General features: G+C 50.1%; 2 protein-coding genes across 2 annotated transcripts; one reads left to right on the top strand and one right to left on the bottom strand.

Annotated features, from left to right (window-relative positions):
* Positions 1 to 4087: 4087 nt before the first annotated feature.
* Positions 4088 to 8264, top strand: msl2b (MSL complex subunit 2b). The gene is made up of 3 exons (XM_084443279.1): positions 4088 to 4732; positions 5980 to 7370; positions 7899 to 8264. Exons 1-3 carry the CDS (start codon positions 4591 to 4593, stop codon positions 8196 to 8198), a joined length of 1833 nt encoding a protein of 610 aa, XP_084299405.1. The 5' UTR covers positions 4088 to 4590; the 3' UTR covers positions 8199 to 8264.
* A 1598-nt stretch (positions 8265 to 9862) lies between these two features.
* On the bottom strand, positions 9863 to 14173 carry tnfsf10 (TNF superfamily member 10). The gene is made up of 6 exons (XM_084443280.1): positions 13960 to 14173; positions 13104 to 13235; positions 12556 to 12601; positions 12327 to 12443; positions 11930 to 12168; positions 9863 to 10734 (listed from the first exon to the last, which is right to left on the bottom strand). Exons 1-6 carry the CDS (start codon positions 14071 to 14073, stop codon positions 10525 to 10527), a joined length of 858 nt encoding a protein of 285 aa, XP_084299406.1. The 5' UTR covers positions 14074 to 14173; the 3' UTR covers positions 9863 to 10524.
* Positions 14174 to 14555: the final 382 nt, after the last annotated feature.

Genomic DNA, 14555 nt, shown 5'->3' with positions numbered 1-14555 from the left:
TGGAGGTCTGGTCAGAGGTGGAGCGCTGGTCAGAGGTGGAGGTCAGAGGTGGAGGTCAGAGGTGGAGGTCTGGTCAGAGGTGGAGCGCTGGTCAGAGGTGGAGGTCAGAGGTGGAGGTCTGGTCAGAGGTGGAGGTCAGAGGTGGAGGTCAGAGGTGGAGGTCTGGTCAGAGGTGGAGGGCTGAGGCTGCCCAGTCCCTAAGTCTGAAGTGCTAACAGTAACTATAGTAACAGTACTCCTATATGCTAACATGGATATCTTAATAACACTATAGCTTACAATGAGAATCAGAATCAGTTTTTATGATTAAAATCGTTTTTTATTTATTTTTAAATTTGCCACCACCACCGCCTCCTCCTCCGAGCCAGGGAAGAGGAGAGAGAGAGAAGAGGACATCTCCCTCTCTCTCCCTGACTCTCTCTCAGTGGTCCAGAGAGAGAGAGAGAGGAGAAGGAGATACCACCTTGACATCTCCCCTCCCCCCCTCTCTGGCTCACTGAGAGAGACTCAGCGAAAGAGAGGAGGACTCTCTCACTGAATCTCTCTCAGTGAGACAGAGAAGGGGGGGGAGGAGATGTCGAGATGATACCTCCTTCTCCTCTCTCTCTCTCTCTAGCCCACGAGAGAGTCAGGGAAAGAGAGGAAGACGTCCCCCTCTCTCTCTCTCTGGCTGCTCTTCCTCTGTCGCTCTCTGGCTTTTATACCCCTCCTGGCTCACGTCACAAGGGCGCTCTGTGACGTCACGGTTTGCGAGGCTCTTTTGACAAAACTACTTTCTAAAATCACTGTAAATCACTTGATTGGCACTTTCAGACAGGTGTGATGAAGGAGCTATTGCAAATTAAATCATGATCGGAACAACAAGACTGAGCTGGGGAGCCCACCCACGCGCACAGCGGCATATCTCAATAAAGGTTTTGTTGCCTAAATTAGCTGGCGTATTCTAGCAGCCGAGCAGCGTTCCGTTCAACGGACCTGCAAACTTGTCACCTTTTGGCTACAGTCACCTTTTTTATGTTAACCATGGTAGTTTCAGTGAATCTAGAGGGTTTTAGTTTTGTATGTCGTCACCTTTTTCATTACTCCAGGTCTGGTTCATAACAACGCAGGCGCCTTCACGAGTATCCTGGATTTGGCGTTAATATAATATTCTCTCGTTCAAAATAAAGCAACTGCCAAAAGTTAAAAAGTCTTTATTGAGATATGCCGCTAGGGCGTGGGTATAGGCTCCCCAGAACTCCTGCCCTTTTCTTTTTTAAATAATATTCTCTATTCAATCATCTAATTCTGTCAAAATGTTCCAATATACAGTCCTTATTACAGTCCTTATTATCAATTTGTTTTAAGTCCTTCATCCATTCCCGCACGTTATAGCTCCCATATTATGACGATACTTGAATATGACGAGACGTAAGAATGGGTTTATGTCAACAATCCTTACGCAGAAGTTCTTGTTTGTGATATTCGGGTGTGTAATGTTTTTATGAATACGCCAACGTACAATACAAATAGCCTAGGCTATGTTACAGTTTAATCGTTCTGAAATCGGAATCGGAATTAGTCTGTTCGTGTGAGTCAATGATCAAACAAAAATCAAAACAGGAATTGGATATGGAGTTTGGATTACTGGAAAGGAACTTTACGTTTGAAAGATCCGTGGTGAACCGAGTAATACGGCAGCAAGTTAGATTATTGATTTGCCGAATCATCATGTTTGTAGCTATAATTATCGAATCACATGAAACCCATCCATGGACCCCATGCAATACCTCGATACAGGCACATATAGCTGGATTATAGTAGGCCATGACGCACGGGGCCTTGGATATGCCGGGACTTGGCACAGATGTTCTAATATGTGCTTGGCTATCCCGCAACATCCATTAGAACACGCAGCTTCTATATGCCTACAGAATGTTTTGAGAAAGTATGTGAAATGCATGATATCCCGGAAAATACACAAATTGGCTGCTGTAAAGAACCCTGATGAGATGAGGAGGGAGGGAGTGAGTGAGGGAGGGAGAGAAGTAAAGAGGGAGGAGAAAGATGGAGAAGAGGAGGGGGGGGGGGTGAAGGGGGAAAAGAGCTAATTAATTAACAAATATCACAAATGTCCATGCAGTATAAATAATGACCCATGCATTTAATTTTCTTGTGTTTATTTTACTGTTTAGGTAAATAACAACCACTTAAGATGTAAAAGTAGGGGAGAGAAAACCACTAACAGTTCACTTTAACAACAACAGTCAAACACTTCCATCTCAATAGTGATTAACATAAATGTCACCAAACATTTGAATATATAACAAGTAACTATTTCCTCAGCAGCATGTCGAAACTATCAGTATACGTAAGCTCGCGCGACAATCAAAATAGCCTACAAATGATCTGTCAGCACCCCCACCCCTGTCAACATCTCGCCAAGCAAGGTGCCCTAATTTTTCACTGAGCATCTGCCCCCCAACATGTCTGTGCACGCCACTGCCCTTAAGAAAGTATCCCTACCGTATACATTAGCTAAGGAGGTCTGGGGAAATAGAAGACATTCAATAAAGTTTTTTTAAAATGGAAACAGAGCGCCATAAGGAAGAGCTTACGACGTAGTTTAAGATGCATGTAGCGCTAGGATGGCTCTGGAAAACGTGGCCTTGGACTTCAACATCAGTGCTAATTTTAGGCAACAGCTACTTCCCACATCACTGCTAGTGTTTTTAAGAGTCTCATAGCCTACTTTTCCAGTTGAAATGCAAATTATGGTCATTTTCATCTATGAATTAATTTAAAAAAATTATAATGAGCTTGCTAGCACATCTCTCCTGTTATTTTTGATTTGCCTTGTTTTTTAGCTGGTTTCGTCCAATTAAAAGAGCACATTAAACCACCCTTGCGAGAAGTTGCGTCAACGTGGTGATAAAAACAACATTAATCTGCTTTTATGGGTAGGTGTCTTACCTCAATACTTAGATCTTCAAATACTTAGAATACTAATCTTCAAATGAATGCCTTGATTCTGTGTATGTGGCTGGAATGAAACTGGATGTAGGTGACATCATCTCCCAGTGCTCCGAGGGTTCATGACATCATAATGCATGACCACTCTGACAAAAAAACTCCTAGACATTGAAAATAGGGAGAAAAAATACTTTATGTAACCAAGGGAACCAGAGTTATTACATGTTCTCGCGAGATCTAGCAACAGCGCCCCCTGATTGTTCGACTGCGCAGAGGAAAAGGGAGGGGAGCGCATACTCCATAGTTAACGATAGCAAGCTAACACACACAATTATAGATTTCAGTATTGTCCCCGTAATTCAATGATTGCCCAGAGATTTTTTGAACGGCGATAGAGGACCTCATTTTCAACACGAAAAGTGTTTGTATTGACCCAACCGGAAGAGGAGTAAAAACGTGGGACTAATTTCAAAAAGAGGAAAAAGCGGCCTGTGTGTTCCTGGTGTCCCGGTGCAGCTCGCGCGGCCGGTGCACCAAATCTACCCCGGTGCTCTCAGGGGCTCTAATTTTACAACTCGGGCGAATAGATTTGATGGTCTGTTCTGACTTCCATCTGTTACACAGTGGCTTTGGTAGTCTGTCCGCTCTCCTAAGCAGTAGCTTTCGCTCAGTGGACTTCACTCAAGAGGCTGTTTGTAGCCGAAACGGCCTGGTTTGTTTTCGCAGCGAAGCCGCCATGAATCGCCACGGACAATAACACAATCTGAGCGTGCTTCGCTGCTTATCGGTTGCTCTGTGTACGTGCGCCGAATACGTCTGACTGGAGGAGTGTGAGGCGTTCACCAGACAGACGCGAATCAGCCAAATAGCCGACGGATATAATAGTAGGCGAATTGAAACTGGGGTAAATGAAATAAGCTTCGACAAGCATCAAGGAAGCCCAATTTGAATTTGGTAACTACGACCTAGCAGCTGCAATTGGAGGCTAGTGTCTGAGGCTCGGCGGAGGAAAGAGCGCCACCAATGTATTGTTGTTGAATCATAACTCGACGTCAGAGCTGCCACCTCCGATTGCATATGAAATACGTATAACGTCTTGGAGAATATTTTTTATTGACTATTTTCTCCTTAATTGCTGTTTTTGAATGCACTTAATCGGATTGAAAGATTATTTGGTCATGCCATGATGCTAATTTGGGCCTACTTCGTGCCGTGGAAGAGGGGGAAACGCTAAAATGGATTGGTTGTGAATATGAATTGATGTTCCAACTCCAATCACAGCCAGCACGGACTTCATGATTGTGCATAGTAACGTTACAGCTGCGGCTTGTAGCTAGCTAGCTGCTCAGCTAGCGAAAATACGATTTTTGTTTCATTCATATAATATTTTTTGTTGTTTATCAAAACTGAAGCCAAGGTAGCGCAACCACCCATTGATTCATCTACCCATGCACTCTGCAAGGCTCGCACGTTCGCGCCTTCCCCGGAAAATAATACGGACATCACGGGAGTAGCTACACTCCTTCATCAAACGGCGACTTTGAAGACTTAAAGTCAGCCGGTGGACCGATTTGTGCATTCGTTTTTGTGTGTTCATTTTTATCTCCCGGATTGGTCGACTGGCGCGAGGCTGCTGAGATGAACCCGGTGAATGCGACCTCTCTCTACGTGTCCGCGTGTCGTTCGGTGCTGCAGTGCGATCCTCGCGACCCCCGGGCCCTCGCGGAGCTCTACAAGCTGCTCCCGTTCTTCCGCCAGTCTCTGTCCTGTCTCGTATGTGGTGAGTAAGCGACAGTTTACTGGCTTTTTTCGAACCGTGTGTTAATAACTGACCCATTGCGGCCACGGACGTGTGGTTAGCTGTCAGCTAACCTGTGCTACTAGCTAACATTAGCTAGCTTAGCTTCCTGCGTCTCACCATGTGACACACCCCCTTTTGGAAGGAATTTCATGCTCGTAAAAATCTAAAACGTCGATGCCTTCACCAACCCGCATGATCATTTCTGCCACTATGACGTTCATTTCTTTCCGGTTGCTGCTTTGTTGAGGAAGAATATGTTATGATATGTGATGCACAATCAGTGTAACTTAATGATCCTCGTAATCATCGCTGTGCACAATGCACATCCTCGTGACTGTCTGTGGGAGGGAGGGAGGGAGGGGGGGTCTGTGAGCTGCATGTCTGGTTTGTGTTGTGATGGATGTGCGTGAGTCGTGCGCAATCTTTAGAAATGCATCTCGACTCAAGCCCCTTCTCTGGACAGCGCGGAAGCTGGTCGGGTCCGAGCAGGTGCAGGCGAGGGCACACACTCGAACGTGTGCGTTTGCGCGTACGTGTCGTGTGCGTGTGTTCGTGCTCGCCACAGGTATGGTGTCAGGGAGCGAACCGGTGCACAGAAAGAAAGCCCTGGTGTGTTATAAATTATTTATGATTCTGAAAGAGCTTCATTCAAACAAGTGATTGTGTTGAATATAGAATTTCGGTACACTAGTCACGCAATGTTTACATCAGACAAGGGCTTTTGCTCGCCTTGTAATATTTAGTACCACAGACTTCAACCAGTTGACATCTTCTCCTCTGCATTGTTTCATGAAGTCTTTCATAACCGTTCCTATGAATTAGAATTGGTTTGCACAGTGTGTGTGTGTGTTATCCTGCATGACAATCACGCTATGTGTGTGCAGGGGAGGGGGTATCTAAGGCGTGTTTGTTGTGATCCTCCTCCCATCCGCACCGTGCTCCTTCAGCTGCTGCCCCTGACAACCGCGGTTGCCAAGGAAGCCCTTCAAAGAGCAGTTGTCATCTGGTCTGGCAAGGACCACCAGTCTCGAGCTGCCTCTCAAATACCTCAGCGAACCGCGGGAATTAACGTCTTACAAAATTGAAGACCCTCAACGGGTTCAGTTTGTTTTGTTTTCTTGCATCGGTGTTGGGCTTGTGTGTGTGTTTTGTGTGTAATTTTTTTTTAATGAATATTGATGGAAGCGAATTGAAATCCCCCCCCCCGTTGTCTCTGTCCCTAACAGGTGACCTGCTACAGGACCCTATCGCTCCCACCAACTCCTCCTGTCAGCACTATGTGTGCCGGGGCTGCAAGGGCCAGAGGATGCTGCTGAAGCCCTCGTGCAGCTGGTGTAAGGACTACTCCCGCTTCGAGGAGAACCGCCAGCTGTCCCTGCTGGTCCACTGCTACAGGAAGCTCTGCCTCTACATCGCCCGCTCGCCGCTCGCCCCCCACATCGCCAGCGCCGCCAGCGATTCGCCAGACTTGCAGGCCGTCCTCAACGAGGGCCTCTCATTGGCTGAGAGCGAGCAGGAAGGGGAGGACGCTTCCGATTCGGCCAACCAGTCGCCTTCCACCTCCGACCGTCAACCCGATGAAGCCCCGCCCACTGAAGGGAGCCAGAAGGAGGAGAGGCTTAGCCCGGTGGGTTTGAACGGGCTGCATGACTGTAACGGCCTCGCCAACTCGGACACGTTATCGTCCGTCGCCATAGCAACAGGCGGAGGGGTTCTGAAGCATGAAAGCTTTGGGGAGGAGTTGCCCGTGTGTGTGGGCGTGGCCGGGGAGGCGGGGCTCTGCGACATCGGCGCGTTCGGGGAGGACATTAAACACGGGGGAGGGCCGTTGTTGTTGAGCGTAGAGGAGGTTCTTAGGACCCTGGAGCCCGAACCCGACCCTGAACTAAACCCCCAGCCAGACTGTCCCGTCTCCGTCCCCCACCTCGGCCTCCTCCCCGTCCCCCACCTCGGCCTCCTCCCTGTCCCCCACTCCAGCCTCAACGGGCCCTACTGCGCCTCTGCCCCCGAGTCCTCCCGCGTGACCCCCTCCCTCCCCACAGAGAACAAGCCCCGCCTCCCGCCCTCCCACCCCTTGCCCCCCGCCGCTGTGCCCCGCCTCCCCCCGCACTGCCATCGCAAGCGCTCGCGCTCGGAGAGCGACAGCGAGAAAGTCCAGCCCCTCCCGATCGCCAGCATCCTGCGAGGACCCCCCCTGGGCGCCAGCAACCCGCCCCATCATCCCAACCCCGCTGCCGCCGCCATCAAACGAGAACCCAAGCACCCCATCTCCATCGCCACCCCCCACCTGGCCCCTGTGCCCAACGGAGGGCCTCCGAAGGTGGGCAAGACTGTGCTGGTGGCCAGCAAGGGGCTGAAGAAAACCCTGGAGCACCACGGGGGGCCCAAGAAGGCCTACACCAAGGCCAGGCAGGGCACCCCCAAGCCTCGCGCCCAGCCCCGGGACCGGCTGCCCCCGCACCCCCACTCCCACCCCCTCTCCCACCCCCCCAGCCCCTCAAAGCCCCTCTACAAGAAGCCCGTGGAGAAGAAGGGCTGCAAGTGTGGCAGAGCCACGCAGAACCCCTCTGTGTTGACCTGCAGGGGGCAGCGTTGTCCCTGCTACTCCAACCGCAAGGTGAGAACCCCCCTGGCTTTGCCCGCGTGTCAGATCACACCCTGTACCCCAAACCATCACACCCTATACCCCAAACCATCACACCCTGTACCCCAGACCACATACTATGCACTTCAACCTCCATGGAAACGTGAATTGAGATTTTCGCTTGCCACAATAGGGCTGTAAGCATTTACAAGTCCAGTCAGATGTTAATTGTTTGTACAACATTGGTGGTAAAAAAAAAAAAAGACTGTGAAGAAAGAATAGCTGATGCTGTATAGGCTATAGGCACAACTCCAGTACTTCCTGAAATTAGACATGCTTCTCTATTTCCTGTCCTACACTATTGGATGAAGTGATGAATCAGGTGTGTCTGACTGCAGCACAATGATCAGGCACACCTGAAAAATCATTTCATCCAATAGTGTAGGACAGGAAATAGAGAAGCATGTCTAATTTCAGGAAGTACTGGAGTTGTGCCTATAGCCCATTGCGTTGTCCTCATCTCTCCCATGTTAACCGTGTGACCCCACCGTGTGACCCCAGGCGTGTCTGGACTGCATCTGCCGCGGCTGCCAGAACTCCTACATGGCCAACGGGGAGAAGAAGCTGGAGGCGTTCGCCGTGCCGGAGAAGGCCCTGGAGCAGACCCGCCTCACGCTCGGCATCAACCTCACCAGCATCACCGCCGCCACGCTGCGCAGCCCGGCAACCAGCTCCCCCGGCGCCAACATCCTCAACGTCACCACGGCAACGGGGGCTCCGGTCGCCGCCGCCTTCCTGTCGGGGGCGGGGCACGACGACAGGGGCTTCGACGACTCGCTGGACATGAGATTTGACTGTTGAAGCCCCACCGTCAACTTGTTTATGCACGGTCCCCCTTTCGACAGCGACCAATCGGGTGGTGCAGAGGGACCTGGAAGGGTGGAGCTAGAATTAGGCAGCTACAGTGATGAGGCAGGAGAGAGAGGGTTCAGGTGAGACTCCGCCCACGGCCTGGAACTGAATCATGCTCTTGGTCTTACGTACTGATGAGGGGCATAGTGAGAGCATAGAGAGACGAGGGAGATGAAACGCTACTGTAGGTTCACAGATCTCATTTCTGGGGGTTGCAGAGGTTTTATTTTCTACTATCAGTAATATGTACTAGAGCATGATGTATTGAAGAGGCGGGAGAGTTGCCCAGGCAGTCATGCTCTGTGTGTGTTTGCGCGCGTGTGTGCGTGTGTGTGTGTGTGCGTAAGAGGGGCGGCTCTCAAACGAAGCTCTTTGGGCAGGAAGGGACCCTGGGGGACATCATTAGAGACTTGGGTGTAATTTATAAAACTTGTTTTTTTGTACACAGACTTATCAAAATTCCATTTAAGAGGACATTTTATGATATATTTTTTAAGTTACATTAACAACATTTGCAGTATTTATTGGATGTCACCTAACATAGGTATAGCGTTGGATGTCGGCTAGTTGTCAGGATCCTGCCCACTCCAGCTGTCAGCCTATCAAAATCCAGTCTGGACGGTTCTGTTTAAATGATGTTGCTGTCCTGTTAGTGCTAGTTTCTGTCTCAAACTGTTTCTGTTTTCCCTCGGGGCATTTAAAAACCTGTAATATATCTGTAACATATTTCCACAAAAAAGAAAATCAAAACCTATATTGCTCTGTTATCGTGTGTCTTTTCCTCATTTGCCTCCAAATACAATCTAATCGCGACTCAATGTTAATTTAATCTCACATACATTAATGCTCATCGGTTGTCTTTCACAGTGCTGCACTACCTGGTCCAACCACAGGGGGGCAGCGAAGCTGTAATTATGCCTGGTGATCTACCTTAAATAATCAGGCCGTGCAGAGAGGGTGCTCATGCTGTGATAAAGACATGAACCAGATTTTAACTTGGTTTTCAGTCTAATGTCCGAGCTGGTCGGGGTCTCTTGGGCTGGAACCAGTGTGAAAGTCCTGTTAGCACCAGCAGGGGGCAGAAGCACCACAACCATGGATGTGAACTCACTATCGCTTCACAACATCCTACATTCGCTTTCAGGAAACCCAGAGTCTTCCGTCCCTTTCACAACGTCTTTATTTCACAGACATATTTACAGACTGGCCTTTTCATATTTACATTCACATTCAGTTGTACTTTAGCAGTGGGGACTGTTCAGGTATGTGAGGCATCCCTCTTAAATGTGTTAGACACAGCATCGGCAAAGACTCCCTATTTTTAGTAGAGTGTAATTTAAACCTGGACAGGGGGGCAGTCTCTCGCTGTGACCTCCCCTCGTCCACTTCCCCCCGCCTGGGTCCACACCCCCTCAATAACCCCCCCCCCCTCCTGGGTCTACCCCCCCTCAATAACCCCCCCCCCGCCTGGGTCCACCCCCCCTCAATAACCCCCCCCCCCCCCCCCCCCGCCTGGGTCCACCCCCCCTCAATAACCCCCCCTTCCCCCTCCTGGGTCCACCCCCCTCAATAAACCCCCCCTCCTGGGTCCACCCCCCCTCAATAACCCCCCCGCCTGGGTCCACATGAGTCATAATTGAACAGTTGGCAGACGATGTCTCCATTGTGTGTGAGAGCTGCAGGCACCAGCCCTGTCCGCATCTCTGGAGATGAATCACTGCTCCCGTCCGCATACAGTAACAATATACAGTTGAAACCACAGCGCGCTGAAGTGAATGATGATCCATCTGCAGTGTTGTTCTCGGGGTGATGGCGTCGCAGGCTACAATCAAAAACATACATTCGCTGTACAAACAACAATTTCACAAACATTACAGAACCGATATTTACAAAGAAGCGCCATTGTTGAGAGTTCATTAAAAGGAGTCATTGATAAATTGATACATTTGTATCAATTTATAATCGGTCCTCATAGACCCACTTGGGGATTGCCATAAAATAACCAGTTGAGCAAACACTCACTTCCTCTGCTCTAAAGTCCACACAAACACACTTATCTCTCTCTCTGTCTTTCTCTGTCTCTCTCTCTCTCTCTCTCTCTCATGCACACACACACACACACAACACACAGAGCAGATACACACATGAACAGCTCCAGAGCTGCATACGCATGCGTTGGGCCCACAGTCCTAAACTCTTAGCAGGAGCAGCTGCTCCGCACACTTATGGACCAGACCACTCCACTCTGCTCCCATCATCCAACCCCTGACCCCGCCTAGCTGAGTAGGAAGGCCCCGAAGAAGCTGCTCCTCTCATCCATGTCCACGGCCGAGACGTTGCTCACGGTGACGAAGATGTGGTCTCCGGCGGCCAGTGGGAACAGCCCCCCCTGGTGCGCGGAGTGTAAGGAGAACTGGGAGCCCCGGGACCAGCAGGAGGTGCGGCTCGTCTTCATCAGCAGGATGGGCACTGGGTAGGAGGTGACCTGCGCAGGAGAGGAGGGAAGGAGGATGAGACTATTGGAACGGGGCGTTCCTCAAGACGAGACTATTGGAACTGGGCCTTCCTCAAGACGAGACTATTGGAACTGGGCCTTACTCAAGACAAGACTATTGGAACTGGGCCTTCCTCAAGACGAGACTATTGGAACTGGGCCTTCCTCAAGACAAGACTGAACTGGGCCTTCCTCAAGACGAGACTATTGGGACTGGGCGTTCCTCAAGACGAGACTATTGGAACTGGGCCTTCCTCAAGACGAGACTATTGGAACTGGGCCTTCCTCAAGACGAGACTATTGGAACTGGGCCTTCCTCAAGACGAGACTATTGGAACTGGGCCTTCCTCAAGACGAGACTATTGGAACTGGGCCTTACTCAAGACGAGACTATTGGAACTGGGCCTTCCTCAAGACGAGACTATTGGAACTGGGCCTTCCTCAAGACGAGACTATTGGAACTGGGCCTTCCTCATTCCAGACTGTTGCTCTGACCTACTTTAGTCTCACATAGCCAGAACTATTGCCACACTTTGTTTACGCTGTGCCAGCGCTGGAGAAAGGTCTGTCTGGACTGTACCATATGGGGACGGGGGGGGGACTAATCACTGTGTTTCTTTAAACCGATCCCAATTGTTTTCAGTGGAGCGGTTGCCAGGTTGCTGTTCATGTAGTCTGGATTGAATCTGATTTGCCGCCACTGATTTTGCAGTCAGACTAGTCCTGCTTTCACTCTCCCTTGGAACGGTCAGATTAGAATAGAACAACCCTGTTAGGGGGGGAGGATGTGACGTGATTGGCGCAGGGATCAGAACACAGGATTAGATCTTTTATCCCATCTGCTATCAGACTTTTAAACTTGACCAGTCCATGTGGGAATGAGTCCTGATCCTTGATTTCTTATATAGTATGTTTTTGATTATTATTATTAGTATTCATTTACTTATTTTTCTTCCTCTTCGGCACCTTGCACTGTGTACTTGCTGATCCTTGGGAGACATAGGAGGACGCTGCGTGCTATCTATCTATATCTGACGGTGTTCAATTGTTAATTGTTGATTGTTGGCTGCTGTCTGTGGAAGTGAATGTGCACTGTTTTGCTGTCAAACTGAATTGCCTCCGGGACAAATAAAGTTGTATTGAATTGAAAAAAAAGAAAAAAGGATGAGTTACGGGGCATTGGCACCTTCTTGTAGACATATTGGAGCATGGGCTTCCCCCTGTCCTCCGCCTCGTCCCCCTCGTCCCCCTCGTCCCCCTGGGAGTGGGTGTGGCGGAAGTAGGTCTGGGCGTAGACGTAGTACAGGCCTGACCGCGGCACCACCAGCTCACCGTCAACCAATCGCACGTCCTGCAGGAAGGACAGCCCCTTCTGCCCCTCCCACCAGGAGATCTTCTGGCCCTGGATGCGCCGGACAACAGAACCTGCAGCCACACACACACGCACACACACGCACACACACACGTTTAATCAGGGCATTAGTATGGCACATGCAGCGTACAACCGGTGTTGTGTACAAAACCAGACGTGGGCCACATGCCTCAGGATAGAGCGCTGACCCTCAGAGCAGAACCGGACTCACCTCCCCTCTCTCTCTCCTCCCTGGGCGAGTAGCTGCCCGTGACGTGGGCGGCCACTTTGGGGCGCGGTGAAGCCCGGTCGTCCATCACCAGTGAGGGCAACACCCGCGACACCTCGTCTGCCAGAGAGACGGCCATGTGCAACTCTATTCACCACTCTGACTCTACAATACAAGATGGCTCTATTTTGTGTATGTGTGTGTGTGTGTGTGTGTGTGTTGGGATACTCACCTCTGACCGCAGACGAGATCTCCCTCTCGTACCGCTGAGAAAGGGACTAGTTTGCGGGGAGGGGAAGGTGGGGGGGGGGGGGGGGCAAGGGGGAACAATATATTGAACAGTCAAAAAACATAGCTATGAGGTTTGGGAGTGTGTGCGTGTGTGTGTGTCTCTGGCCTGACCAGGTGAGTGCATTCCTACGCTGATTAAACCACGTACACACCGGATCACATCTCAGTGTGCGCTATGAAGGACCCCATTGTGTGGCGGTCTGGAGCCCTCCTCAGGAGGAAGTGGTGAACTCTGTCCCACTACTGTCCCGTATAACACAGACTTCAGGAGCCCGGGGGGGGGGGGGGGGGGGGATTTGACTGCTCTCTGACTTTCACAAGTCAAAAGTGACCCCGAAAGATAGATACAACCTGAATGAGGAGGATGTGTGTGCGTGTGTGTGCGTGCGTTTGTGTGGATGCGTGTGTGTGGATGTGTGTGTGGATGTGTGTGTGTGTGGATGTGTTTGTGTGGATGTGTGTGTGTGTGTGTGTGTGTGTGTGTTTTACCTTCTCGATGAGGACGTGTAGCTGCTGCGTGACCTGCCAACACGGGTCCCCGCGCCCCTCGGCCACGCGTACGTAGGCACCCCGCAGGTCGGCGCGCGTCAGACACGAGATGCTGCTGAACGTCTCCTTCATCTGAATTAGATGGAATACAACATGAATACGTGTTGATTTCCCCTCTCTTAACAGACGACACGTTTAGTTCATTAGTCGCATTCATAACTATCGTCTATATCTGAAATTAACTGATTAATAATGCAGGCTATAGAAATGGTGAAATGACGAATCGTCATCTCTTTCAGTTTCAAGTTTCTCGACAAGCCACGCTGTTGCTTATCGTTAGGTAATGATTGATAGATTGAGTTTAAACTGTTCACAATCCCAGCGAGCCAGAGAGTTGTTGCTCAAGTTTGATGGAAGGAATCCAGGTTTCTACAGTCCGCGCGCGTCTGCAGGGAAGCAGTCAATCTTTGTTGTTAGTGCTCGTCTTGGTCTGCCGTCATAATATAGTGTTATGATGATAATCTAAGGAAATATAATAAAACAACTATAGACATATTCCTTGTAGATGAAACTTTCCTTTGTGTGCACCATGAAGCGTGCACGACAGAACATGCAATCGCCTACGTTTAAGACAATCCCTTACAAATTTGGTTTTGCAAATACTGTCCTACAATGCAGTCCTACAACAAATATGTTACATTGTTTCTAAGAACAATCCTCCCCCGCAGCCAGGAGTTGCAAAGCAATTCAGAAGCAATGACTCGATCCCCCCCCCCCGTTGCGCGCGACTCTCACCGCGCAACACAACGCACTTTTCTCCTGTTTATTTCAAACAAACAAAACGTGAAGTCCTTACCGAGTTCAGAACGTTGGTGAAGTAAAGCACGGTGACGGTAACGGCCACTGTCTGCAGCAGAACCGCAACGAGCAGAAGAACCCCGAGGCACGGAACGCCGCTCGAGCCCGTCATACCGACAGACCGCCGCGCGTCCCGCTCCGCTCCGGCACCAGAACAATAGCGGGTAGAGAGTTATAGAGAGTTCTAGGTTCTGTCCCCCCCTGGACTGTAGCCTGCTGCTCGCGAGCCAACACGGAGAGGGAGGGGAAGGCGGGGCCACCATGGGGAACAAGAACGCTGCTCTCATTTGAGGGAACTGTTGTTTCTTTTTGCTCTAAAGCAACACTGATATGCTGTCATTGTGCATTCACTTTCAGAGACGGGTGTATCTCTGTTGTAGATCGCTGTGCGTGCCAAAAGCTAATGCAGCGTCTCTGCATGTGGGTAATTTACGTTTCATTATTCCATTGTTCTATTCTAAAACAAATGGCTATTCGACAGCGGTTATAAATGGATCCTGGCCCTGTATTCTGTATCTGAAACATCTGGCCTCAATCTGCGCTCTCTGCGCGCGTGGCCCCTGGGGACTTTCGCGCTTACTGGGTTTCACTCCG

Source organism: Borostomias antarcticus (assembly GCF_949987555.1).
Source record: "Borostomias antarcticus genome assembly, chromosome: 9".
NCBI classification, from domain to species: Eukaryota; Metazoa; Chordata; class Actinopteri; order Stomiiformes; family Stomiidae; genus Borostomias; species Borostomias antarcticus.
The sequence above is the reverse complement of the archived record's forward strand: the minus strand, read 5'-3'. Positions and strand labels throughout refer to the sequence as shown.